General features: G+C 51.2%; 2 protein-coding genes across 3 annotated transcripts in view; one reads left to right on the top strand and one right to left on the bottom strand.

The window, feature by feature from the left end:
* The window catches only part of kcnh3 (potassium voltage-gated channel, subfamily H (eag-related), member 3), a 77,868-nt gene extending 70,199 nt beyond the window's left edge, over positions 1–7,669 (top strand). For both annotated transcript variants that reach the window (XM_078939034.1, XM_078939033.1), the window contains exons 11-15: positions 1,474–1,688; positions 3,478–3,734; positions 3,874–3,956; positions 4,048–4,100; positions 6,873–7,669. In XM_078939034.1, coding sequence (XP_078795160.1) covers positions 1,474–1,688; positions 3,478–3,734; positions 3,874–3,956; positions 4,048–4,100; positions 6,873–7,625 — 1,361 coding nt within the window. In that variant the 3' untranslated portion in view covers positions 7,626–7,669. The remainder of the gene's footprint in view (positions 1–1,473; positions 1,689–3,477; positions 3,735–3,873; positions 3,957–4,047; positions 4,101–6,872) is intronic.
* Positions 7,670–8,119: 450 nt separating this feature from the next.
* On the bottom strand, positions 8,120–27,386 carry armc8 (armadillo repeat containing 8). Its single transcript, XM_078939035.1, has 22 exons — positions 27,186–27,386; positions 26,361–26,437; positions 24,616–24,687; positions 23,934–24,076; positions 23,753–23,850; positions 22,725–22,817; positions 22,572–22,652; positions 22,219–22,294; positions 14,566–14,656; positions 14,431–14,491; positions 14,160–14,360; positions 13,482–13,577; positions 13,318–13,400; positions 11,540–11,621; positions 11,375–11,461; positions 10,466–10,558; positions 10,234–10,383; positions 10,018–10,113; positions 9,834–9,929; positions 8,964–9,036; positions 8,723–8,816; positions 8,120–8,648 (listed from the first exon to the last, which is right to left on the bottom strand). Exons 1-22 carry the CDS (start codon positions 27,228–27,230, stop codon positions 8,615–8,617), a joined length of 2,022 nt encoding a protein of 673 aa, XP_078795161.1. The 5' UTR covers positions 27,231–27,386; the 3' UTR covers positions 8,120–8,614.
* Between the last annotated feature and the right edge of the window lie 279 nt (positions 27,387–27,665).

Genomic DNA, 27,665 nt, shown 5'->3' with positions numbered 1-27,665 from the left:
GTACCATTGTGGTGCGTGTTAAGTGTATCATGACATATTTGTGAGGATAATGGAAGTCATGTGCATTTGTGATGTCGGGGCGATGCCGTCACACAGCGGCCCTCATGCCACACGCCGGTCATTAGTAAGGTGTGGGTCTGACCTCACCAATGCTGCAACTAAAGCAGTTGCTCACTACTTTGATTTTAAACAGTAAATATGACGTCAGCGATTTCACAAAGTGAAAATCAAACTGATTTGAGTGTTTTATGAATACACTGTGCTCCGATGATGGAAACATTGATGCTTTAATAAAAATACATTAAAGTACATTGTTTTTGCAAAAGCTGTTAAAAACGCAATGCATTGTGGTCTATATTCTTGAATGTAGTGAGCATCGACGCATGCTGGTTTTTCATAGAGACTTCTGGTAAATTTCTAGGGCTCTGGATTTTGGAATCGTAGATTTGGACGGTGCTAGTAAATGGTGAACGCTCTATGTAGAGGGGAGGGAAGGAATTCAGACACAACCTTTGTCTAATTTCCTCATTTACAGCAGCAAGTAGCACGGACATTTCACGTCAACAGCAATACTTCATGTTCTAATCGTACTGTAGCTGTGAGGATTGAGCGGTTTGGTCTGGTTTTTCTGTACTGTTTTGTCCCTCCTGACTGCTGGAGGCGGAGCTTCCAGGACTGAATGATCCTTCTTGCGCATGCGTAGTTTTACTGATGGTCCCCTGATGATGAGAGACCCCTGAGCCATCAGGGGTCTCTCATCATTCTACCTGGGCTGTGTCTACATCCTGGGCTGCTGCCCATGGGGTCCCATTGGACTCCATCTGCGGCTGCCTCCTGGTCCCATGGTACCCCTTCCCAGGTTCTAAGGGGTGAATGTGCCTGACCCCAACCCGATGGATGGCGTCTTGGACGTAGACGCTCTGAGGTGAGGCTGTGTCCCATTTTCTGGACCCCTCAGGACTTTGTTGGCATTGGCCGTCCAGTGTTTGAAGCACCACCTCCGGCGGTCGTCCGGGTTCATAGAACTGTAGTTGCATACAGAACTTTTGTTTTTGGTCTTGTTCTGTCTCCTGTCAGTCACTCCAGGTCTTATTTTCTGTTTCTAGTAAGTGTCTGGTTTTCAGCTCAACAGTAGCTCTGTTTACGTGGACAAAGTAATCTGAATGAACACCTGGTCAGAATAAAACACGTCATGTAAACACGCCGGACGGATTCTCAGGATCTTGTCCATCTTCATCCTTTGACTTGCATTGATGTTTCATCCGTTTGCAGCTCCAGACCCCCCCCCCCCCCCCTACAATTCACACAGAGTTCTAAATCTGGTTATTGGCCTGGATCCACATGATGTCCATCACTCCTCCACCAGACGGCTGCTGCATCTTCTGAAGCTTTGAGGATTCCTTCAGTCTGCGTCCCCCCCTCCCCTCTGTGAGACCCTTCTGACATCCTCCTTTTTCTGCACCCCCTCCCCAGGTAAAGGAGATCTGATTGGTTCTGACTCGCTGACCAAAGAGCAGGTGATTAAGACCAACGCCAACGTGAAGGCGCTGACGTACTGCGACCTGCAGTACATCAGCCTGAAGGGGCTGCGTGAGGTTCTGCGCCTCTACCCCGAGTACGCGCAGAAGTTTGTGAGCGAGATCCAGCACGACCTCACCTACAACCTGCGGGAGGGCCACGGAGCCGACGTGAGTACCTGTGGCCGCCGTCAGGGGGAACGTGGTCCAGCAGCTGTTCTCGCCGTCTTCGTCTCTGCAGGCAGACGTGATCGCAGTTGTCATGTGGGGCTTTTGTGCAGTTCCAGGGTTGGGGGGCGAATGCAGAGGCTGCCGGAGTGCTCTGCAGCACCGGGCCTCTGCCGCCTTCAGGCTGAATCAGAGCCGGCGTCTGCCGTTCGTCTGACGTCCTTCAGCTGCAGCTCTGACCGATTTCCTCCAAAACCAAATAGCTGGAGCTGGCCGCTGTGCAGCGTCACAACCTGCAGCTCAGTCTTGAATAGACGACGCGACTGCTGGAGCCTTCATGACGCCTTCTCCTCAGACAATCCCATGAAGCTTTGCTGCTGCTCTGCCGGTCTAACGTCAGTCAGGCCGATAACGGCTGCTGTCGTTGGTCTCAGTTTAGATGTCTTTGGATCTGCAATGATTTTGAGCAGTGATGCATGCTGGTTCCTCCTGGTTCCTCCGGGTTCCTCCGGGTTCCTCCGGGTTCCTCCGGGTTCCTCCTGGTTCCTCCTGGTTCCTCCGGGTTCCTCCTGGTTCCTCCGGGTTCCTCCTGGCCTTAGGACCTTCAGAATTCTCCGTCAGTCCAAACTCAGCTGTTCTCTGTTTGCCCAACACGCTCTTCTTTTGCAAGTTTGCATCAACAGCCGGACTGTATCAGAGAACTGGACTGAACCAATGTGAGCGACTCACTTCTGGCTCCAACCGCATTAAGTCAATTCAGTCGTCATTTCTCCGAGATACAGACGCCGCCGTTTGGAGCCAGATGAGGTTAGTAAGCAGTGATTGGTCCGCGTCGGACTGAATCAGTGTTTCCATGGCAACTGCTGTCACTAATTAGGAGTGAGCTTGTTGGAAGGCCACACCCCTTCCACTGAAAGCAGAAGGTCATGGAAGGTCATGGAGTGGTCCAGCCAGACTCTGGACCTCAGTCCTGTAGATGGAGAGAGCTGAAGCTCAGAGTTACCAAGTGAAGGTCACCGAGTCTGAACGTTTAGGAGTCATCTGCATAGAAGAGTGGACCAGAATTCCTCCTGATACGGCAGAAACGTGAAGATGTGATCAGGTCTAAATCTGCATCATCATGGACCGGAGAGCAGAAATGATGCTCACCAAAGCAGAGTTATAGAAAACAGGTGACTGCTAAAGCCACCGTTCTGCCTTTATTATCAACAAATATCAGATCAATACACCTCATTGAGGTGTGTCTTCACTGATGGGAGTAAGGTAGAGACATCCCGTCCAGCAGCAGCAGGACTGCCTCTGACCAGGACTTTGCAGAGGTTAAACTCTGCTGCAGCCTTTCAACGTGCAGCAAAGGACTCGAATAGACACGTGCTGCTATTTTAAGCTCTCCTGTTTCTAAGAATAGAAGTGGGGAGGGCTCTCCCTGACTGGCTGCCACAGGTCCCTGCTGCTAAGATTGGATTTTGAGGGATAAAAATAACTCAGGAGGAGGAGGAGGATCTTCTCTCCTCCATGTTCTGAGAAGTGGGACAGACTGTTTCCTGAGCGCTCTGTCATTTGCTGCAGTCACATTTGTTCACTGTGACTCTGAGAATAATGATGATCTGTGGAGAAGACAGCAGAGCTGTGCCTGACGGAGGTGCATCACAGACAAATGTAACACAAATGAGCTGTAACACATCTCTAACGCATGATCTGGAGGGATGATCACCGTTGACTTCATCTGTTGGGTTCCACTGCCCCCTGCTGGCAGGTTGTAGTGACAGCAGGTGTCCTGCTGTGTCCTCAGATGGACTCGGACAGCAACGGCTCTCTGCTGAAGAAGCTGCCATCCATCCGCGAGGATGAGGAGGGCGATGAGGAACAGAGGACCGCGTCCCGCCCCCCTCGATCTCCGCTGCACCTGGGCCGGGCTCTCGGCTCCCCGCTGCGGTCCCCGCTGTTGGCCCCGCGCCCCCTCCGGGCCCCCTCTGAGCATGTGCGTCCGTGCACGCTGCAGATACCAGCGGTCAGCTTCAGCGGCGTGCCGCCGGAGCTCAGCCCAAGGTGACGCACACACACACACAGTGTCTGAGCCCGAGGAGACGCTGCAGCTCTGGTTTCCATGGAAACATGTGCTGCGGGGGGGAAGCATGCGCATGCACTGAAGTGGTGCCAGCAGGCCTGACTTTGGTCTGTCCTGCAGGTTCGTGGATGGAATCGAGACCGAGAGCGTGTCCGGCCTCTCCCAGAGGTTTGAGTTTGGCCCCAGCCTGCCCCCCCACCCAGGTACAGGTCTCCCCACCACACACACACACACACACACACACACAGACCAGCAGCTTAACACACAATCACACGCACACATTTTGTGTTGCAGGAACTAAAGAGACGGCTGAGATCAAGCAGAGCGTCTGCCAGCTGACTGGGGAGGTACGTGTACAAATATGGGCGGGGCTTATACGCCGACCATGGAGGCTGTGAGAGTGGAAACTAGGATTTCAACCGTCCTCGTGTTGAGCGCTGCTCATTGGCCTGAAATCTGCTCGTTAAATCCACACATGAACCTTTCTGGCTGTCCGCTGAGTTAGCTCTCTCAACATCATCATCAGTGTATCTGTGGTGCAGCGGAAGGGCGGTTGACCTCTGATGAGAAGATCGCAAGTTTGATTCCCACTTTGCCCGCCCATGCGTCGACATGTCTTTATTCTCCAGTGAGCTCGGCTGAAGTCTTCCACCTTTGACTCCCCTGTCCTTCCTGAATCACAGCTAACATTCCTCAGACATGAAGCAGGTTGAATCTGATCCAAATCACTTTAGACATTCTGTACTATTTTGTACTCTGCTGTCACTATCTTCATCTTAGATTAGGATTAACCCTTGTGCTATCCTATATGACCCCCCCCCCCCTTCCATTGAGGTGTTCTCCCCACCATGACAAAGGTGGATAAAGGTGGAAAGATTTCATGTAATCCATGGACACCAGTGAAGATCACAAATCATTGAAGAAAAAAGGTTAAGAGCACTGTCTAGTGGGTCTAGATGACCCAACTCCCAACGTTAAAGTGCCTAGGATAGAACAAGGGTTACATGAGGTTTCTGGATGGATGGGTGGATTTCTTTAGGATTCGTTTTCCTTGTGAGACTTGAAGGTTCAATTCCCCATAACTTCTGCATCACCGGAAGTCCTCCACATCTTCTACTTGGACATTTTTATGAAGGGGGGGTCACATTCTGTCCTCCAAGAATCCTAGGTCTGCCTCCTCTTCTTCCATGGAGTTCTGCTTTGAGGAGGAAGGTGTAGAGTTCACCTTTCACCTCCTGAGGTTGTCTGCCGTAGTTCCTTCATGCCTTTCTTCACCTTCAGGTTGTCCATTGGTTCATTCACAGACACTTTGACCAATCAGCTCCCTCTGCTATGGGTGCAGACTTTAGTTTTTGGTTTAGTGTTTCTTGTCCTTCAAAGCCCAAATTTGTCGTCTTTTGCTGCTGGGAGGGACTTGGACTTGAGCTTGAATTTATAGTGTTGCTGCTACATCTACTAACATGGAGCTCAGCAGCAAAGTGCAGCCATGAATCTTTAGGTGTTTTTTTTTTCAAAGCTTGTTTCTCGGTGAAACTCTAAAACTGCGACTCTTTGGGTTTTTCTGCAGTGGACTGAAAACATCTGAGTGACTTCAAACAGGAACCTAAGAACAGTTTCTGTCCCTCTGTTCTCATGAACACTTTGTAACCCTTGTTCTATCCTAGGCACTTTACCGTTGGGAGGTGGGTCATCTAGACCCACTAGACCAGGGGTCGGGAACCTTTTTGGCCGAGAGAGCCATAAACGCCAAATATTTTTAAATGTAATTTCGAAAGAGCCATACAATAATGTTGTGTCTCTTTCCCACACTGAGGCACGGAGACTTAACCTCTTTTAAAGTTCTTTATTCTGATTACTGCAGACCGCAACAAACGCCGTACAACTAATTCATCAACTCCTGAATCTCTCCTGCCGAGACGAGAGAGAGCGCTTCTCCCAACTTTATATTCACCTGCTCCCGCTCCAGCCCTCCCATTTCCCTTATTCGGCCCATAGCTGAACCCCATTGGTCCAAATTACCTAACAACAGGCTGAGCGACAGAACTGAGAGCCAATCAGATCTCTGCTTGATGCCTTCAATGAACCCCAGAACTTTTAACGCGGCCCAACAGCCAAGTTAAACTCAGTCCGCGACAATATTTTTAAAACTAAATATACAAGTGAATGTGTGCATTTGATGTAATTCAACATTTATAAAGTACAATAAGTCTGTGGATCCTTTTTAATAACATTGTTATGCTGTTGCTAATAAATGGTGAGTATTTCTCGTGGTAGTTTTGCTGATGGTCTAGTCTGGTTGATACGTGGTGAGTTTCTGCTTCATGCAGGCGTTGAGACTTTAAACGTGATCGTTGGTCTGAATGTTCTTTAGATGTGACAAAGACTGATCACATGCGGACCTGGAGCCAAACACACACTCACACGCTGCAGTGAGTGACGGGCAGCGGGTTTTACGTTTTTACAATCCCTGCGCGATTCACCTGCAGCCTGTCCCCACAACCCCTCACCCCCACCCTCTGCTTTCTTCCTCACACTCCCGTCTCCGCAACTGCGCGGAGAAAGAGCGCGCAGTTTTAGGCACGTCAATTCACAGGTTTCCGGGTGGTACAAACTCTGTGAAATAATAGATAATAGTAAACTGATAGTTTTTTCTCCAAGCACCGCTACTACTGCGCGCCTCTGGCATCGCATCGCGCCCGAAAAGGACTGGTCTAATGAAAAAAAGTAAAATTAAAGATTTGTCTGCGAGCCACATGTGACCATCAAAAGAGCCATATATGGCTCGCGAGCCATAGGTTCCCGACCCCTGTTCTAGACAGTGCTCTGAACCTTTTTTCTTCAATGATTTGTGATCTTCACTGGTGTCCATGGATTACATGAAATCTTTCCACCTTTAGGAGGTTAATTCCTCCCCCCTTAAACTTTTCCCTTATATGTCCATTACCTGCACCCTCTTCATCCTCTGTTTGCACTGTTTATTTCTATTTATTGTTCTGAATTGTGTGTGTGTGTGTGTGTGTGTGGGGGGGGGGGGGTTCAGGGGAGATGGGGGGGGGGGTGTAGCTTCTGCATCCTTTCATCCCATTGGACCCTGACCTGCTGTCTTTGTCCCCCCCCAGGTGCACAGTCTGAGCAAGCAGGTGTCCAGACTCAGTCAGGAGCTGCAGGAGGTGTCTCGCCTGCTGAAGCCCCTCCTACTGCAAAAAGCCCCCCCCTCCCCTCTGGTTAGCCCCCCCAGCCAGGGCAGTGCCAGGCCCCTCCCGTCCAGCAGTTGCCCACTGGCCCCACCTTCCTGTGCCCCCCATTCCCTGTTGGACGGTGGGGATGGGGGGCCGGTGGATCTGCGGGGGTGCCTTCTCCCAACACAAAACCCAGACTCCTCCCCGACATCAACACTGCCCCCTCCTGACCACACAGGGGGCAGCCCACCCCCTAATGAGGAATACCCAGGCACTTCCCAGAGCCCCCCCTCCAGTTATGAGCTGCTTCTGCTCTCTTTGGAGCAGCCCCCCCTGGCCTCCCACCCCCCTTCACCATCTCTGTCAGTGTCTCCCTCCTCCTCCTCATTCCAAAGCCCCCACCCATCACATTCCAGCCAGCCCCGCCCACCTCCCACACAGAACAGCCCCCCTGCATCGGCCTGTCGCCGCTCAGCTCCCGCATCCCTCATGTCCTCCCCAGGACGGAGACACAGCCCCGCTGCCTCCCTCCATCCCTCCTCCCCCTCACTGCCTCTGGACTTGGTGAGGACAACAGACTCCCCCCCCAGGAGTGACTCCCAGCTGGAGATGCAGAGGTGGGAGCCATGGTGGGAGGGGGGCGCCTCCTCCACCCAACACATCAGCTTCATTGACGAAGAGCCGGGCTTATGAGGGAAGGGGGGGCATGGACTCACGGGGGGGGGGCAGTCATTTGATGGTGATGGGGGGTGGGGGGGTGGGGGTGATGGAGCCAAAGAGAATCCAGTTTACAGGTAACTGTTTACACACAGCCCCCCCCCCCCCCCCCAGCTTTAGCCATTCAGCCATGTGTGCCTTCTTCAGGGAAAGGTGCCCCCCCAGTTAGTTTTAGACGCCTCCTGAGGCTTTTCTGGGAGTGGGGGGGCTTGCATGCATTTGATCAAATACACTGGAGGGGGGGGGGGGCTTGTTGTCAAATATATGCCTCAGATATTGGGGGGGGGGGGGGGTTAATGCATGTGATTTTTTTCTGCATGACAGCATCTCCACTGTGCGTGGGGGGGGGGGGGCTACTTTCAGATGTATTTTCTATAAAGCTGTGGTTGAAATAAAGACGTGTTTTGTATGAACTCTGACCCCCCCCCCCCCCACACACACACACACACAAAGAAGCCGCACACACAGGATGATCTCATCTGCATATATTTGAGGAAACATTCGTCCAATCAGAGCTGGAGGAGTCTGACAGGAGAAGAGCTGAGGCCTGTGGGGGGGGGCTCAGCTATGAAACTACATCTCCCATGGGGATCATAAGGTGACACGTGCACCTCCCTCCAATGTGCACAGGAGGGTCCAGAACGCATGGGGAGGGGGGCATCAACCTTCAAAAATATATTTATGCTTCATATATTCAGAGTTAGAGACAGGATCAGGCTCTGCTGTCTCCCTCCCACTTCACGCCCAGATGGGGGCGCCCTCAGAGGGAAGAACAGAGCAGGAGCCCCCCCTCCCTCATCATCTTCAGCAGAGCGTGTGGACGGGTTCAGGGGGGAGCCTCCAGACCACCAGAAGGAGGCGTCTCTGTGTGGCGAGCCGCCTCGGACCTCCAGACCCGGAATCCGGGCCTCGCGCCCCCCAGGCTGTCCGTTGATCTCCCAGAAGAGGATCGCAGCCCCCTGTGGTCACGCTAGGTACTGCTGCAGCGCCGTCTTCGCCCTGACGCACACACAAGCACGGACAAGAGTGAGCGGCCGAACCCCTGAGCACGCGCACACGTGCACGCGCCCCACCTGTCGCTGAGGTTGGGGTCGGAGGACAGGGTCAGCTTGTGCAGGACGTCCACGAAGCCCAGCTCCCGGAGCTTGTCCTGCCGCTCCTGAGCGCCTGAGAGACAGAGGCACAGAAAAGCTCAAGGCCCCCCAGCACCCAAGGTCAGGCCACACCCACTTTAACGGGGGGGGGGGGGGGGGGCTTAGCTATTTAAGTCTGTAAAAGAGAGCAGCTTCTTGGTCGCAGTGACTGCAGACTCACCGTCATCCTCATTCCAGATCAGGTTGGACACACAGAAGGTGGCAGCCAGCTGCAGCTTCACACTAGAATTGCCCTGCAGGAGGGAGACGGTGAAGAAGAGAGAAACCCGTTTGATGGTCCATTCATGTCAATGATGCTACATTTAAACAGAGTCAAGCGTCCCAGAAGGATCAGTCATTACCTCTTACCCCATAACTTCAAGGTTTTTCATTAAAGGGTCTATATTATGCAAAATCACCATTTTATCTTTTAATTGCATCATAATGTTCATTCCTCACCAAAACAAACCCTGTGCAGTATTTTCATCCAATCATCCATCTCTGAGGATTCCTGCTCTCTAAGCACCAGCCCCTCCCAATCCATGAAAACGGGTGGGTCCTCACATTGTGATGTCACAAAGTGAGGAACCAGGAAGAGCCTTCAATACCAGCTCCGCCTCCAGGCTAACAGACACGCCCACTTTCTCTGTGGAGCTAGCGGTGTTCAGCATGAACCTTCTCCCTTTATACGCACAATCTGCACATCCATCTTTGTAAAGATGTTAGTTTTCATGGATGAAACGCCGACACGCTGCAGAGGCCGGCTCTAGGATGACATCACGAAATGGGCGGCACCCACCAGGAGAGAAAGGCGGAGCCTCAGAGACCGAGTCGTCTTATTTCCAGGTAAGAAACTGAGCTGAAAATAACTGATATTTTATGAAAAATGGTTGTTTAGTGTCCAAAGGTAATATACGGTCCTGTACATGGATAGAGTTTCCTCTGACAGGCTGAAGAAAAGCAGGACGTGTTCCCACTAGAGATTGTCCTGCTTGTTCTTCCCGTTTGCTGCAGCTGTTGAGGCTTAATGTATCAGACGGATGGACGGTACCATGTAGTACTTGACTTTCTGCAGCATGTCGTGGTTGGTCACGATCAGGTCTTTGGCCGTGTTCCCGTCAGCGATGTTGGCGAGGATGCACAGCGTCTGGAGGATGCAAAAACAGCTGTGATGGAGGCGGAGCCTCAGCCGGCTGCTGAGTGAACGCAGGTCCCTGCAGGCAGAGCGGCCTCACCTGCTCCTTGACCTCTATGCTGTGCTCTGCTTCCAGGATGAGGGTCACTGCCTGCATGATCTGCTTCCCATGAGAGGCCATGATCTGGTCAATGTGCTGCCAGCGGGGGGGAAACAAACATCCGTTCACGACGGTGGTTCATACAAACGGATGCCTCGTGACATCAGAATAGCAACACCCCTCCCGCCCCCGTGGCGTTTGTGCCAGGGCTTTTACCGGCCGGGTGGACAGCAGGTTGCGCAGAAGGCCGAGCGTCTTCATCAGCACATTGGAGTCAGGATCAGAGAGCAGGCGGAAGAGCTGCTCCGTGCCCAAACACCGGATGATCTCCACCTTCACCTTCTGGTCAGCCTGGAACGCCATGTTCTTCAGACACAGAGACACCAGGACGGCTCAAGAGCGGAATCATTACAGCTGGAATTTGAAGGAAAATGGGAGAAGTTCCAACCATGAGGGCCCAGATCCCGTTCACCCTCAGTGCCGGACTGTCGCTCTGCGTCAAACTGCACAGTAACTCGATCACCCCGGACTCCAGGATGGGCTGCAGACACACAAGAAGCAGCTCCAGTGTTCACAACGTGAGGGTCGGGTAGAACATCATCCACACAAGCGGAGTGGACCCCAGCTCTGCTCAGGAACTGGAGCCTTCCCTTCACAGCTGTCTGAGTGACTGCAGCAGTGAGGGAACCAAAAAGACGTGAAGAAAGGAGCCCCGGACAACAATCAGAGGACATGAGATGTTATTTCCTCCTTCTGATGGTCCTTTATTATTACACACATCTACCCGGCCAAGTCCTCTAGATTCACTTCAAAACAGATATAAATGCAGCTCATTCACTGATATGCCTACATGTATGGACCCTCACAAAGCCACGTCTGTGCTGGTCTAGGACCAAAAAGGCATTTCTAGAAGCATGCTTCATGCATGAATGACCATAGACACGGCTGCATGCTATGCATGCAGAGAGCTGCGTTTAAGCAGCCACACAATGACCTGCATGCTGCTGCTGCTGCTGCTGCTGCTGCTGCATGCTGCTGCTGCATGCTGCTGCTGCTGCATGCTGCTGCATGCTGCTGCTGCATGCTGCTGCTGCTGCATGCTGCTGCATGCTGCTGCATGCTGCTGCATGCTGCTGCATGCTGCTGCTGCATGCTGCTGCTGCTGCATGCTGCTGCATGCTGCTGCTGCTGCATGCTGCTGCTGCTGCTGCTGCTGCACGAGTCCCTGCAACGTCTGTGACATCACTGAGATCTGACAGAACCCTCCACCCGTGTCTCTGTTTTCTACCACCAAGGATGAAGCACCACTTCCAGAAGAGGCTCTCAGGCAGTTGTTTGATTCTGTTTGTGGACCCACCTCTTTGCTGGGGGAGAACTCCAGCAGCAGGTTGCATAGTGTAGAAGAAGCCATGACCAGAACTTCATCTGGGGCGTTCTGGAGCAGCTACACACAAAGACAGACGTAAGCTTCCTTTCCAGGCAGTCTGTTGTAGTGAATGCAGGTTGGACGTCACTAACTGACCTTCATCAGGGGCTTCCAGACTGCATGGTCATGAAAGCTGGTTCTGAGCTGCTGCACGGAGCGTGAAAGACTGTGAAGACATCTGCACAAACATGAGCATAAACACATGAACCAAAGCATTTGAAACATTCATGCAGCATTACAGCTGATTAACATCACTTTTATTGAAAATGTAGAGACTATGGAGCAGTTTGCCGACAGCTTTGTGGAGCTCTTCAGTATAACTACACGGGATTCTCAGCATCTTCTGTGTTTTTTATAAGGAGGGCGAGAAAACGTTTAAAGGAAGCTCCGGTTAGCACTGGTTAAAAGTAGGAGTGTGTATCGGCAAGAATCTGGTGATACGATACATATCCTGATATTGTACTGGAACATTTATTCATTCATTCATTTTGTTCCTTTCGGGGTCACGGGGCTGCTGGAGCCTATCCTGGCCACTTGTGGGCGAAGCCAGGGGACACCCTGGACAGGTCACCAGTCTGTCACACACCCACTCACACTCACACCTAGGGACAATTTAGATTTGCCAATTCACCTACGAAACATGTTTTTTTTAAGAGTATGACTGAGAACAACAGTTCCTGAATATCAATATGTCTTTCATTGTAATAAAACGGTCAAATTCAGTTTATTTAATGATCACAATGTTAAGCACTGCAACTGTATCTCACATATAAGCTGCTTTTACCCAAATTCACAGTGCTTTTATTTTGGTAACTTAAAATATAGAAAGGGAAGAGTCAACATCTTCTGATTTCCACAACAAAATATTTTTCAGTCTATGAAAACAAATTAGAATGAAACCGATAAGGTTCTAAAAGTATGATTAAGTTAATAAAGTGCTGCTTATTTTCAATATTGCTTAATGTAGCTTCTCCAGAACAGTTCAGGAGTCTGAACGGTGCTTCAAAAATAAAGAAAAAAAAAACTCCAATTCTTTCCAGAATCAATAAAGTGATGATGATGAGGATGACAGGATGAATGTGGCTCTGATGCTTCGTTTCCATGACGTCTGCTCTGCAGCTGCACTTTCTCACACGTGGAAGTAAACACGGGTTTCACCGCTCATCGCCATGACGTCGGCCTTTTTTCAGAGTGTTGGACACATCACTGTGATCCAAGTCTGCACAATATATCGCAAATTTATCTTCATCACAACTTAAAGCTGTGCAATATGCATGTCGCAAAAGACGGCAAAAATTGCGATAAATGATGCTAAAACAGTCGTATGGCCATTTGAAGTGTTTAACAAACCAAATAAATCCCTTTATGCATTTGACCAATCAGATGGAGCCGTTTATGTTAGATAATCTCCTCCTATGCAGATGATGGTCATTCATTTCTAAACTGTTGCAGTGAATTAGAAAGGATGTTTTTGGTTGTTTTGCTATTTGTTCTTATATCGTCACTGCAATATTGATCACTAATATCACATATCGCGAGTTTTCCTCACATCATGCAGCCCTACTGTGATCCATCAGGTCTCTGATCCAGAATGTATATCTGGGAGGTTCTGCAGAACTTTGGCCCGCTCTGCCAACAGCATCTTGGCTCCGTGCATTAGCCGCTGTGCAGCTGCAGAGCTTCACTCGTTCGGATCTGAGCTACAAAGAACCACAATCGTGTTTTTATATGATACTGGCAGCACGGTTCAAGAGTGACGGTAGTCGAAATAATGTCCAAGGATTAAGCTCGTATGTTCTTGATGAACCCAGAGTAGATCTGCTTCTCCTCCACGATGACGGGTAGATGCGTGAGTGGATGGATGAATGTCTTACCTAACCGCAGACAGTCGTACTTTAATGCTAGACTCTGAAAGGCCGCTGACGATCCTGTCCATCATGTTCTCCGTCTCTGTGATCTGCGGCCGGCAGATATGAAGCAGGATAAAGACACATGGAGCAGCTGGACTGCTCAAGATGAGAGGAAAAACAGAGCAAACCTTTTTACGGATGTCCTCATCGTTGGAGCCCAGCGATGCGTAAAGCTTAAAGGCGGCTTGTCGTAGCTCGTGCGCATGCTTCAGGTCATGGTCCAGCTGCAGACAACAACACGAGAAATCAGAGGCGGGCTTATGGAAGCTGAGGGAAGGGTTTCTGTAGATTCTTGGAGACTGAATTACAATCATTAGTTAACACCTTTCTTAGCAGCAGTGTTATATTGGCGCAATCCAGCCATCCAGTTTTGAGCCAGATGCTAGCTCATACATGGATCTATTTGTCTGCAGGTGGATGCATCAGAAAGGAGCAGAGGACGGAGCTTCTGGCCTGCAGATTGTAGTTTGTATGCAACAACTAAAGCTTTTTCACAAACTATTTTTTAACTATTTTATATTTTACTATTTTACTATTTTTAATAAAGAAATACTCAGAAAAGTTATTTTAATCTTAATTTTCTTAATGCATGTCCTTCATTGTGAGAAAAATGCTACAGGAACATGTAAACACCAAAAAAGCCATTTTCATTGGATCGGGTCTTTAAGTGGGACTCAAGTCTGGGCCCAAGTCCAAGTCACTGCTCCAGTGCAAGAGCCTTATAAGGCTTTGTGCTGTTTTTGTCAAACCCAACAACATCATTTTCTGTTCACCCTAACCCAAAAAGAGAAACTGCCTGTACTCACCCTCTTAATGTCAGCGATGGCCGACACGGAGCTGGGGTACTTGAAGTAGTCGGCCAGCATGGCCAAGAGGTGATCTGTGGTGCTGGCAATCCGCTGTAGCTCCACATCCGGCTCCATGAGGTAGGCCAGCGTCTCCGCACCCGCCACCCTTTCCTCCAACAAATGCTCCTTACTGCACATCCGCACCAGGCACGGCAGAGTCTGCACCCACAACACCAGCGGTTCAGAGGACAGCCCGTCAGGACCCGGGTTCGGCTTCAGAGGGGCCTACCTTCAGCACGATGCAGCCCTCGTCCGTCCTGATGGCACCTGCTCGACACATGTAGGTTAAACTGCCACGAGGAAACCAGAAGTCATTTGTGAAATCTGACAACATGCTTTCATAAAACACATTTCAATCCCTCACCATTTGGCTGCCGTCAGCTGCATTTCAATAGGCTGGTCTCTCTGCATCATTCTGACAAAAACCTGTGGCAGCTGCTCCCCGTCAACCACGACTAAAGACCAACGACAAGCAGAACGCTGAAAAACCACAGACAGAGGGGAGAGAAATCCAACCCACACCACAGAACCCGGACAGAACCCGGGAAGACATGACAGAACCCGGACAGACAGAACCCGGACAGAAACGACAGAACCCAGACAGAAACGACAGAACCCGGACAGAAAAGACAGAACCCGGACAGAAAAGACAGAACCCGGACAGAAAAGACAGAACCCGGACAGAAACGACAGAACCCGGACAGAAACGACAGAACCCGGACAGACAGAACCCGGACAGAAACGACAGAACCCGGACAGAAACGACAGAACCCAGACAGAAACGACAGAACCCGGACAGAAAAGACAGAACCCAGACAGAAACGACAGAACCCGGACAGAAACGACAGAACCCAGACAGAAACGACAGAACCCGGACAGAAACGACAGAACCCGGACAGATACGACAGAACCCGGACAGAAAAGACAGAACCCGGACAGAAACGACAGAACCCGGACAGAAAAGACAGAACCCGGACAGAAAAGACAGAACCCGGACAGAAAAGACAGAACCCAGACAGAAACGACAGAACCCGGACAGAAACGACAGAACCCGGACAGAAAAGACAGAACCCGGACAGAAACGACAGAACCCGGACAAAAAAGACAGAACCCGGACAGAAAAGACAGAACCCGGACAGAAAAGACAGAACCCGGACAGAAAAGACAGAACCCAGACAGAAACGACAGAACCCGGACATAAAAGACAGAACCCAGACAGAAACGACAGAACCCGGACAGAAACGACAGAACCCGGACAGAAACGACAGAACCCGGACAGAAAAGACAGAACCCGGACAGAAAAGACAGAACCCGGACAGAAACGACAGAACCCGGACAGACAGAACCCGGACAGAAAAGACAGAACCTGGACAGAAACGATAAAACCCGGACAGAAACAACAGAACCCGGACAGAAACAACAGAACCCGGACAGACAGAACCCGGACAGAAAAGACAGAACCTGGACAGAAAAGACAGAACCCGGACAGAAACGACAGAACCGGACAGAAAAGAAAGAACCCGGACAGAAAAGACAGAACCCGGACAGAAACGACAGAACCTGGACAGAAACGACAGAACCTGGACAGACAGAACCCGGACAGAAAAGACAGAACCTGGACAGAAACGATAAAACCCGGACAGAAACAACAGAACCCGGACAGAAACGACAGAACCCGGACAGAAAAGACAGAACCCGGACAGAAAAGACAGAACCCGGACAGAAACGACAGAACCCGGACAGACAGAACCCGGACAGAAAAGACAGAACCTGGACAGAAACGATAAAACCCGGACAGAAACAACAGAACCCGGACAGAAACAACAGAACCCGGACAGACAGAACCCGGACAGAAAAGACAGAACCTGGACAGAAAAGACAGAACCCGGACAGAAACGACAGAACCGGACAGAAAAGAAAGAACCCGGACAGAAAAGACAGAACCCGGACAGAAACGACAGAACCTGGACAGAAACGACAGAACCTGGACAGACAGAACCCGGACAGAAAAGACAGAACCTGGACAGAAACGATAAAACCCGGACAGAAACAACAGAACCCGGACAGAAACAACAGAACCCGGACAGACAGAACCCGGACAGAAAAGACAGAACCTGGACAGAAAAGACAGAACCCGGACAGAAACGACAGAACCGGACAGAAAAGAAAGAACCCGGACAGAAAAGACAGAACCCGGACAGAAACGACAGAAGCCGGACAGAAAAGACAGAACCCGGACAGAAACGACAGAATCTGGACAGAAAAGACAGAACCCGGACAGAAAAGACAGAACCCGGACAGAAAAGACAAAACCCGGACAGAAAAGACAAAACCCGGACAGAAAAGACAGAACCCAGACAGAAAAGACAGAACCCAGACAGAAAAGACAGAACCCGGACAGAAACGACAGAAGCCGGACAGAAACGACAGAACCCGGACAGAAAAGACAGAACCCAGACAGAAAAGACAGAACCCGGACAGACACGACAGAACCCGGACAGAAACGACAGAACCCGGACAGAAAAGACAGAACCCGGACAGAAACGACAGAAGCCGGACAGAAACGACAGAACCCGGACAGAAAAGACAGAAGCCGGACATACACGACAGAACCCGGACAGAAAAGACAGAACCCGGACAGAAAAGACAGAACCCAGACAGAAAAGACAGAAGCCGGACATAAAAAGACAGAAGCCGGACAGACACGACAGAACCCGGACAGAAACGACAGAACCCGGACAGAAAAGACAGAACCCGGACAGAAAAGACAGAAGCCGGACAGACACGACAGAACCCGGACAGACACGACAGAACCCGGACAGAAAAGACAAAACCCGGACAGAAAAGACAGAACCCAGACAGAAAAGACAGAACCCGGACAGAAACGACAGAACCCGGACAGACAGAACCCGGACAGAAAAGACAGAACCTGGACAGAAACGATAGAACCCGGACAGAAACGACAGAACCCGGACAGACAGAACCCGGACAGACAGAACCCGGGAATACACGACAGAATCTGGACAGAAAAGACAGAACCCGGACAGAAAAGACAGAACCCGGACAGACAGAACCCGGACAGAAAAGACAGAACCTGGACAGAAACGATAGAACCCGGACAGAAAAGACAGAACCCGGACAAAAACGACAGAACCCGGACAGAAAAGACAGAACCTGGACAGAAAAGACAGAACCCGGAGAGACAGAACCCGGACATAAAAGACAGAACCTGGACAGAAACGATAGAACCCGGACAGAAAAGACAGAACCCAGACAGAAACGACAGAACCCGGACAGACAGAACCTGGACAGAAACGATAAAACCCGGACAGAAACAACAGAACCCGGACAGACAGAACCCGGGAAGAAACGACAGAACCGGACAGAAAAGAAAGAACCCGGACAGAAAAGACAGAAGCCGGACAGAAACGACAGAACCCGGACAGAAAAGACAAAACCCGGGCAGAAACAACAGAACCCGGACAGAAACAACAGAACCCGGAGAGACAGAACCCGGGAAGAAACGACAGAACCGGACAGAAAAGAAAGAACCCGGACAGAAAAGACAGAAGCCGGACAGAAACGACAGAACCCGGACAGAAACGACAGAAGCCGGACAGACAGAACCCGGACAGAAACGACAGAACCTGGACAGACAGAACCCGGACAGAAACGACAGAACCCGGACAGAAAAGACAAAACCCGGACAGAAAAGACAGAACCCGGACAGACACGACAGAACCCGTACAGACAGAACCCGGACAGACAGAACCCGGACAGACACGACAGAACCCGTACAGACAGAACCCGGACAGAAAAGACAGAACCCGGACAGAAAAGACAGAACCCGGACAGAAAAGACAGAACCCGGACAGAAAAGACAGAACCCGGACAGAAAAGACAGAACCCAGACAGAAACGACAGAACCCGGACATAAAAGACAGAACCCAGACAGAAACGACAGAACCCGGACAGAAACGACAGAACCTGGACAGAAACGACAGAACCCGGACAGAAAAGAAAGAACCCGGACAGAAAAGACAGAAGCCGGACAGAAACGACAGAACCCGGACAGAAACGACAGAAGCCGGACAGACAGAACCCGGACAGAAACGACAGAACCTGGACAGACAGAACCCGGACAGAAACGACAGAACCCGGACAGAAAAGACAAAACCCGGACAGAAAAGACAGAACCCGGACAGACACGACAGAACCCGTACAGACAGAACCCGGACAGACAGAACCCGGACAGACACGACAGAACCCGTACAGACAGAACCCGGACAGAAACGACAGAACCCGGACAGAAACGACAGAACCCGGACAGACAGAACCCGGACAGAAACGACAGAACCCGGACAGAAACGACAGAACCCGGACAGAAACGACAGAACCCGGACAGAAACGACAGAACCCAGACAGAAACGACAGAACCCGGACAGAAACGACAGAACCCGGACAGAAACGACAGAACCCGGACAGAAACGACAGAACCCGGACAGAAAAGACAGAACCCGGACAGAAAAGACAGAACCCAGACAGAAACGACAGAACCCGGACAGAAAAGACAGAACCCGGACAGAAAAGACAGAACCCGGACAGAAACGACAGAACCCAGACAGAAACGACAGAACCCAGACAGAAACGACAGAACCCGGACAGAAAAGACAGAACCCGGACAGAAAAGACAGAACCCGGACAGAAACGACAGAACCCGGACAGAAACGACAGAACCCGGACAGAAAAGACAGAACCCGGACAGAAAAGACAGAACCCGGACAGAAAAGACAGAACCCGGACAGAAAAGACAGAACCCAGACAGAAAAGACAGAAGCCGGACAGAAAAGACAGAAGCCGGACAGAAAAGACAGAACCCGGACAGAAACGACAGAACCCGGACAGACAGAACCCGGACAGAAACGACAGAACCCGGACAGAAACGACAGAACCCAGACAGAAACGACAGAACCCGGACAGAAAAGACAGAACCCAGACAGAAACGACAGAACCCGGACAGAAACGACAGAACCCAGACAGAAACGACAGAACCCGGACAGAAACGACAGAACCCGGACAGAAAAGACAGAACCCGGACAGAAAAGACAGAACCCGGACAGAAACGACAGAACCCGGACAGAAACGACAGAACCCGGACAGAAAAGACAGAACCCGGACAGAAAAGACAGAACCCGGACAGAAAAGACAGAACCCAGACAGAAACGACAGAACCCGGACAGAAACGACAGAACCCGGACAGAAAAGACAGAACCCGGACAGAAACGACAGAACCCGGACAGAAAAGACAGAACCCGGACAGAAAAGACAGAACCCGGACAGAAAAGACAGAACCCGGACAGAAAAGACAGAACCCGGACAGAAAAGACAGAACCCAGACAGAAACGACAGAACCCGGACATAAAAGACAGAACCCAGACAGAAACGACAGAACCCGGACAGAAACGACAGAACCTGGACAGAAACGACAGAACCCGGACAGAAAAGACAGAACCCGGACAGAAAAGACAGAACCCGGACAGAAAAGACAGAACCCGGACAGAAACGACAGAACCCGGACAGACAGAACCCGGACAGAAAAGACAGAACCTGGACAGAAACGATAAAACCCGGACAGAAACAACAGAACCCGGACAGAAACAACAGAACCCGGACAGACAGAACCCGGACAGAAAAGACAGAACCTGGACAGAAAAGACAGAACCCGGACAGAAACGACAGAACCCGGACAGAAACGACAGAACCGGACAGAAAAGACAGAACCCGGACAGAAACGACAGAAGCCGGACAGAAAAGACAGAACCCGGACAGAAACGACAGAATCTGGAGAGAAAAGACAGAACCCAGACAGAAAAGACAGAACCCGGACAGAAACGACAGAAGCCGGACAGAAAAGACAAAACCCGGACAGAAAAGACAAAACCCAGACAGAAAAGACAGAACCCGGACAGAAACGACAGAAGCCGGACAGAAACGACAGAACCCGGACAGAAAAGACAGAACCCAGACAGAAAAGACAGAACCCGGACAGACACGACAGAACCCGGACAGAAACGACAGAACCCGGACAGAAAAGACAGAACCCGGACAGAAACGACAGAAGCCGGACAGAAACGACAGAACCCGGACAGAAAAGACAGAAGCCGGACATACACGACAGAACCCGGACAGAAAAGACAGAACCCGGACAGAAAAGACAGAACCCGGACAGAAAAGACAGAAGCCGGACAGAAAAGACAGAAGCCGGACAGACACGACAGAACCCGGACAGAAACGACAGAACCCGGACAGAAAAGACAGAACCCGGACAGAAAAGACAGAAGCCGGACAGACACGACAGAACCCGGACAGACACGACAGAACCCGGACAGAAAAGACAAAACCCGGACAGAAAAGACAGAACCCAGACAGAAAAGACAGAACCCGGACAGAAACGACAGAACCCGGACAGACAGAACCCGGACAGAAAAGACAGAACCTGGACAGAAACGATAGAACCCGGACAGAAACGACAGAACCCGGACAGACAGAACCCGGACAGACAGAACCCGGGAATACACGACAGAATCTGGACAGAAAAGACAGAACCCGGACAGAAAAGACAGAACCCGGACAGACAGAACCCGGACAGAAAAGACAGAACCTGGACAGAAACGATAGAACCCGGACAGAAAAGACAGAACCCGGACAAAAACGACAGAACCCGGACAGAAAAGACAGAACCTGGACAGAAAAGACAGAACCCGGAGAGACAGAACCCGGACAGAAAAGACAGAACCCGGACAGAAACGATAGAACCCGGACAGAAAAGACAGAACCCAGACAGAAACGACAGAACCCGGACAGACAGAACCTGGACAGAAACGATAAAACCCGGACAGAAACAACAGAACCCGGACAGACAGAACCCGGGAAGAAACGACAGAACCGGACAGAAAAGAAAGAACCCGGACAGAAAAGACAGAAGCCGGACAGAAACGACAGAACCCGGACAGAAAAGACAAAACCCGGGCAGAAACAACAGAACCCGGACAGAAACAACAGAACCCGGAGAGACAGAACCCGGGAAGAAACGACAGAACCGGACAGAAAAGAAAGAACCCGGACAGAAAAGACAGAAGCCGGACAGAAACGACAGAACCCGGACAGAAACGACAGAAGCCGGACAGACAGAACCCGGACAGAAACGACAGAACCTGGACAGACAGAACCCGGACAGAAACGACAGAACCCGGACAGAAAAGACAAAACCCGGACAGAAAAGACAGAACCCGGACAGACACGACAGAACCCGTACAGACAGAACCCGGACAGACAGAACCCGGACAGACACGACAGAACCCGTACAGACAGAACCCGTACAGACAGAACCCGGACAGACAGAACCCGGACAGACAGAACCCGGACAGACACGACAGAACTCGGACAGAAAAGACAAAACCCGGACAGACACGACAGAACCCGTACAGACAGAACCCGGGAAGAAACGACAGAACCGGACAGAAAAGAAAGAACCCGGACAGAAAAGACAGAAGCCGGACAGAAACGACAGAACCCGGACAGAAACGACAGAAGCCGGACAGACAGAACCCGGACAGAAACGACAGAACCTGGACAGACAGAACCCGGACAGAAACGACAGAACCCGGACAGAAAAGACAAAACCCGGACAGAAAAGACAGAACCCGGACAGACACGACAGAACCCGTACAGACAGAACCCGGACAGACAGAACCCGGACAGACAGAACCCGGACAGACACGACAGAACCCGTACAGACAGAACCCGTACAGACAGAACCCGGACAGACACGACAGAACCCGGACAGAAAAGACAAAACCCGGACAGACACGACAGAACCCGTACAGACAGAACCCGGACAGACACGACAGAACCCGTACACGACAGAACCCGTACAGACAGAACCCGGACAGACACGACAGAACCCGTACAGACAGAACCCGGACAGACACGACAGAGGTCCAAAGCCGAGCCTTACCATTGACCAGACTCACGGAGACCTGAGCGTTCTCATAGGCCAGGACTGAGAAACACTTGAGTGCCTGCATCCGGACCTGAACCGAGACACGGACAGAGCAACACACCGGTGGTGAGGACTCAGGAAAATCTCAATCTCTACCCATATTTGTCTTTTTATGAATGAAAGTGACGTTTACATTCTATTGCAGAATGCCTTAACATCCAGATGTCTGTCTGTAAACTGGCTTCTGTCTAAATGAGGTCATTCCATCAGTGTTTCCTGCTTTCACATGGTTTCTCATCCTGAGTCAGAGTTAGACCTGCATACCGGGACACATTTGAAGTTTGGTCTGTGTGAGCAACATGCAGTACCTTATAGGAGGGGGAGATCAGCATGGGGGAGATGCTCTGGATGGCTCCGTGGTTGAACAGAACCGTCTGATGCTCCAGCGTCTACAAACAAACCACAGTGAGAGCGGCTCCGACTGCAGCCCCTCCCTGCAGAGAGCGCACGTCTGCTGGTACCTTACAACAGTGGGAGAAGATCTGCGTGACGTACTCCTGCGTTCGCTGAGAGCTGCTTAGCAGAGACATGAGGTGAGGGATCACAGTGGGATCCTGCAGGGAGTGACAGCAGCACGTCAGTCCAGGAGCTGCACGAGTGCTGGGGAAGCTCAACCTCTCTAGGGTAAATGCTGACCCTGCCTTTGAGCCTTAGCGTCAGAACTCCAGGTAGAAGACCAGAAGAAGCAGGGCAGGTATCAACACCTGGATTTGGTCACATCATCAGTTTTGGTTTCCCTTCTTAACTCTCCTAGCGTTTTTTTTCTTCTTCTCTGATTTAAAAGCTCTTCTGAAAATCTGCATTGTTTGATTCCAGAAAAACAGTGAAAAGTGAACTTCCCAGAAACCAACTAAAGCTTCTGGAGACACCAGTGACGTCATCACTGAGGCAAACCAAAGGGGAGCATGATGATCAGAAACATTGGAAACACGGAAACGGGCCTGTTCCTGTCAGACCTCCAGCCACGTTGGCGCTGAAGCTGTTGGAGCCAAACAGTGACCGACACCCATGAGGAACACGGGCTTTACACGGCATCTGGCCACAGAAGGGTTTTCAGAGAAAAGCTGGTCTGCAGGGTCCCAGCAGAACAAACCGTCTCCAGCTCGATGCTGACCTCATGGATCCTGCTTCTGCTCTGAGAACGTCTTTGATTTCCTTCCCTGCTACTGTGAAACTCTGCGTGGTATGTTAGGAATGAGGGTCACACAGGAGAACTCGTGGGCTCACCTGTGCAGCCCTTCCCTGAAAAGCATCTGTGTGATGCTCAAGAGCAGAAACTAAAGCAAAGCAGCTGGGCTCTCAGGCCCTGCTGCTGACTGAACGGGTTTGGGTTTGAAACCCGCCATTGGGTTGGTCGGACTCACAGAACTACTTGCAAATGTTCTGACTGAGGTGGAGCTCCGGATTATGCCGTTTGTGCTACTTCAGTCCTCAAACGGCTCTGGGATACAACGCACGTGACTCTCTGAGTGTGCATGTGATCACCTACAGTGTACAGAAGCTGCACGGGAGTGACAGGACTGATGAAGACGGTCCTCAGGCAGCGCAGGCAGGCTTCGATGAAGGTCAGGTCTGGACAGAGCAGGCCTACGAGCACAGAGCACACAGATCAGCGCCGTCGCCTACCTTCAGCACGCACGCATAGCCGTAGCCACGTGAGGTTGAACCACCTTGCAGGAGGGTGGGGATGACGTGGCAGTCCACCAAGGACTTGATGTTGTTCTCTGTGCCCATGGCCAGACTGCCCAGAACCACAGCGCACTCGGTCCTCAGCTGAAGGCTGGACGAGCTCTGCTGCAGCAGGTATAACAACCTGGAAAAGAAAAAGCTCTGCAGATGGTTCTGTGGCCTGAAAACAAACCGGACCAGTTTGTCTTCTTTCTAGAGGAGACCTCCTTTCTAAAGGCATACCTCCTTTCCAGAGGGAGACCCACTTTCTTTCTAGAGGGAGACCCACTTTCTTTCTAGAGGGAGACCCATCTTCTAAAGGCAGACCTGCTTTCTAGAGGAAGATCTCAGTTCTAGAGGGAGACCTGCTTTCTTTCCAGAAGGAGACCCGCTTTCTTTCTAGAGGGAAACCCGCTTTTCTTTTTTTCTTTCTTTTTTTTTTCTAGAGGGAGACATGTTTTCTTCCTAGAGGGAGACCTGCTTTTTAAAAGGTAGACCCGCTTTCTTTCTAGAGGGAAACCCGCTTTCTGGAGGGAGACTAGCTTTCTAAAGGAGATCTGTTTTCTGAGATTCATCTACAAAGGAAACCTTGTGCCTCTAGTTTTCCCTAGGCCAGCTCCAGAGTCCAGGAGGTTGGCAGCATAATTCATGAACAGCAGGCGTCAGGTGCGAGGGTGGACTTACCGTGGTACAGCTCCCAGAACAATCAGGTTGGCCTTCTGCTTGTTGTTTCCGATGACGGCGTTCTTCATGTCACTATGGAGTCACACAAACACTCGTGTCTTCATTCAATCTAACCAAGACCTGTGTCTTTGTACATCAGGTGGGTGGAGCAGCAGCAGAAAGTCTCATCTCCAGGTAAAGATTTCATTGCAACTCAGGGGCCAAACACTCCTGTCTCCTCTAAGGAGAGTGAACCAACTTCTCCCCAGTAACCAGAGCCTCTCTGCTCAGGAGATAAAAATAACAGGATGGTTTGAGTGCAGAGATGAGCCAACAGCTGGCAGGAGCTGCTGCTCTGCCATCTGAACACAGAGGAGCACCTGAACCTCATCTGTAGCACCTTAAAGCAGGAACCCCAAACCCAGAGGCAGCAGACAGGTGCCAGAGGTCTATGGGTCACTTGGTACCGGGTCACACAGAAAGTAGAACTTACATTATTTCTATTTAAATTGTTGTCTGATCCTGAATTTTGGAAAACTCTCGGTTTCTCTTGTTCCCGTGTCTCAAACACATCCCACGACTTCTTAAAGAGCGGCTCGGACCGCTAACTAACGCTGTATTAAAACTCCCACGGAAACCCAACAAACACAAACGTCTTTAAGTTTCTTTAAGCAGAACAGAAACAGTGAGGAATCAACGATCCAATTAAAAGAAATGTGAAATCCATTCATTGGGACAGGTGATCTGATGGACTGCAACCAACCCTCTAATGAGAAGCAAGGATGCCCTCATGAAATTGCAGCCAGTCATCTGCCACTCAGACACAAACACTTGAACCTGCCCTGCATCCAACAGTCCACCTGAAACCTGCAGCCGTTTTCAAACATGTCACAGATGTAAATGGTAAATGGTGTATACATCTATAGCGCTTCTCTACCTCCTTAAAGGTCCCTTTCCAGTCACAGTCCAATTCCCCCATTCACACACACTGATGCCAAAGCCTGATGCTAACCTATAACCACCAGGAGCAATGTGAAGTTCAGTGTCTTGCCCAAGGACACTAAGACACATGGCCTGGCAAGGTGGGAACTCAACCTGCAATCTTGCAATTACAGGTGGACTGCTCCACCTCTGCACCATGGTCGTCCGCGGCCATCATCGTTGATGGACTCAGTCAGATCTGCTGGGAACAGGAACCTCCTCTGGCCTTTCACATCAGACCAGACTAAACCCATACACCACCATTTCAGAGCGGGACTCAGTCCTGGACTGTAGCCTCATCCCTGAAAACTCCCAGTCCTGCTTGTTTTAGGTCAGGGTCTGAAGGAAGATCCACAGCTGACAAAATCTGAGTTTTTCTGCAGCTTATAATCCTTCCAGATGTTTCTGCTTTCTTTCACCGTGACAAGAGTGGTGATACCCGAAACTCTAGCCGTTCATTAACCTGCAAGAGCCAAATCCCTTTTCTTTGACAGTCACAGCTGGCAAATAAACTCTGTGTGGAGTCTTCCATTAGCAAGCTTAGATGCCCACCCGAGAAGATCCCACAGAGCGCATCCGCTAAAGTGGTCATCAATGGCGAGAACAGGACCTGATCTCGCCACAACCCAGACCTTCAGCTCAGCGGAGCAGCTTGAAGGAGAAGACTTTGTTTTTCACACCTCCAGAGGCTGCCAGGAGGCAGGCAGGAGGCTCGCTGTGAGGAGGGGGGAGTGTGCTGCTGGCACGGGTCTCAGGAGGAGCGGTGTTGGTGCGGCTCCACTTACATGACTCCCTGCAGAACCTTCTGTGGGTCTGGGTCGAACAGTCTGTCCACATAGTGGCGGCTGGTGGCGGTGACCTCCTGTGAGGGGACAAATGAGCATCAGAGCAGACGAAACCGGAGAAACTCCTCTGCCCCGTTTCTGACAGATGTCAGACCCTCCCGTTACTGGGCAGCGGGGGCGCGTGACACCCCCAGCCAGGGAACCAGGTGTTCACCTGTCCGTCAGGTGTGCTGCAGGCGGCTTTGTTTACACACTGGTACATAGTAGGAGGAAGAGGGGGTCACCAAAACCTTACCCGGGTTGGTGCCCACGGCTAAAAGCTATGCTAAAGCAACTATGTTTAGGATTGGACGACACGCGGGAATGAAGCGCGTGAGCAACCCAAACGGGGGTGTGTGGGGATGGGGGTGGGGTGTGTGCGTGCGTGTGTGTGTGGGGGGGGGGGTCATGTTCAGGAGCCTTCGTTGGGCTTTGACCGGACTCTAAACAGACAGCACCGTCACCGGGCAGCTAGCTGCTACCTCCTCCACTGACAGCTCTTTAGCTAGCTTCATTTTGTTACTCCGACACGCAGGTGCTCGTGTCTCCCCAAGAGGGGCATGCTCGCTCATGTTCCCGCCCGCCGGAGCGACGCACGAGTGCAAATCGCACTACCTAAATCGGACGTAGCGCTCCGAGGCTACATACTCAGAACGGGCATTAGCCTGCAAGCTAACGGACAGCAGAACGCACGAAGCCGCGACAGTCTCGGCCGTAGAGCGGAAACCACCGTCCGGGTGTCTCTGCGCGAGGCCGTCCGCGCTCAGACGTCAGAGGTTTACTCACGGAGAGCACGCTGATGCGGAGAGGGGCCTCCAGCAAACACGCCATCGCTTTTCCACCGGGCGGGCGCCCCAGTCGGCGCTGCACTTCGCCGACACTCCGCCCCCCAGAGCAGCTGCCAGGGAGCCGCAAAGAGTGCCTGAAATGTCAGCTACCGAGCTGCCCCGCTGCCCTCCTCTTCCGAAAGCACGGCGAACGTCTTCCGGCCTGGCTGCAACCGACCGCTAAAGATATCCAAGGAGTTGCTCAGCTGAGCTGAGAACCGTGTGCCAGCGAGCCTCGGGTAAATGTTGTTTATAAACGTGACGGAGTCTGCTTTCCGTACATTCGTCACATCCAGGAAGCCCGTGGAAGTGACGCTAAACTCAGGGGTTAATTTCCACAGGAGTTCCCTGCGATCTGCGCCCGAAGAGACGCAGCTAAAAAACTGGAAAGTACAGAGAAATTTAAAGAAGGATTTTAGGAACGAATCTGCTGCTTGAG

The sequence above is a fragment of the Oryzias latipes genome, chromosome 21, assembly GCF_053564925.1.
Source record: "Oryzias latipes strain Hd-rR chromosome 21, Olatipes_Hd-rR_3.1".
In the NCBI taxonomy this organism is placed as follows: domain Eukaryota; kingdom Metazoa; phylum Chordata; class Actinopteri; order Beloniformes; family Adrianichthyidae; genus Oryzias; species Oryzias latipes.
Note: the sequence above shows the minus strand (reverse complement) of the source record. Positions and strands in the feature narration are given on the sequence as shown.

What these genes read in the sequence shown, in the direction of transcription:
- armc8 (XM_078939035.1), bottom strand. Translation starts at nt 27,230, where the DNA reads ATGGCGTGTTTGCTGGAGGCCCCTCTCCGCATCAGCGTGCTCTCC. An exon ending in TGATCTCCCCCTCCTATAAG is followed by an intron (nt 22,295 to 22,571) that starts GTACTGCATGTT and finishes GTCTCGGTTCAG; the next exon opens with GTCCGGATGCAGGCACTCAA. An exon ending in ACGGGATCTGGGCCCTCATG is followed by an intron (nt 10,384 to 10,465) that starts GTTGGAACTTCT and finishes CTGTGTCTGAAG; the next exon opens with AACATGGCGTTCCAGGCTGA.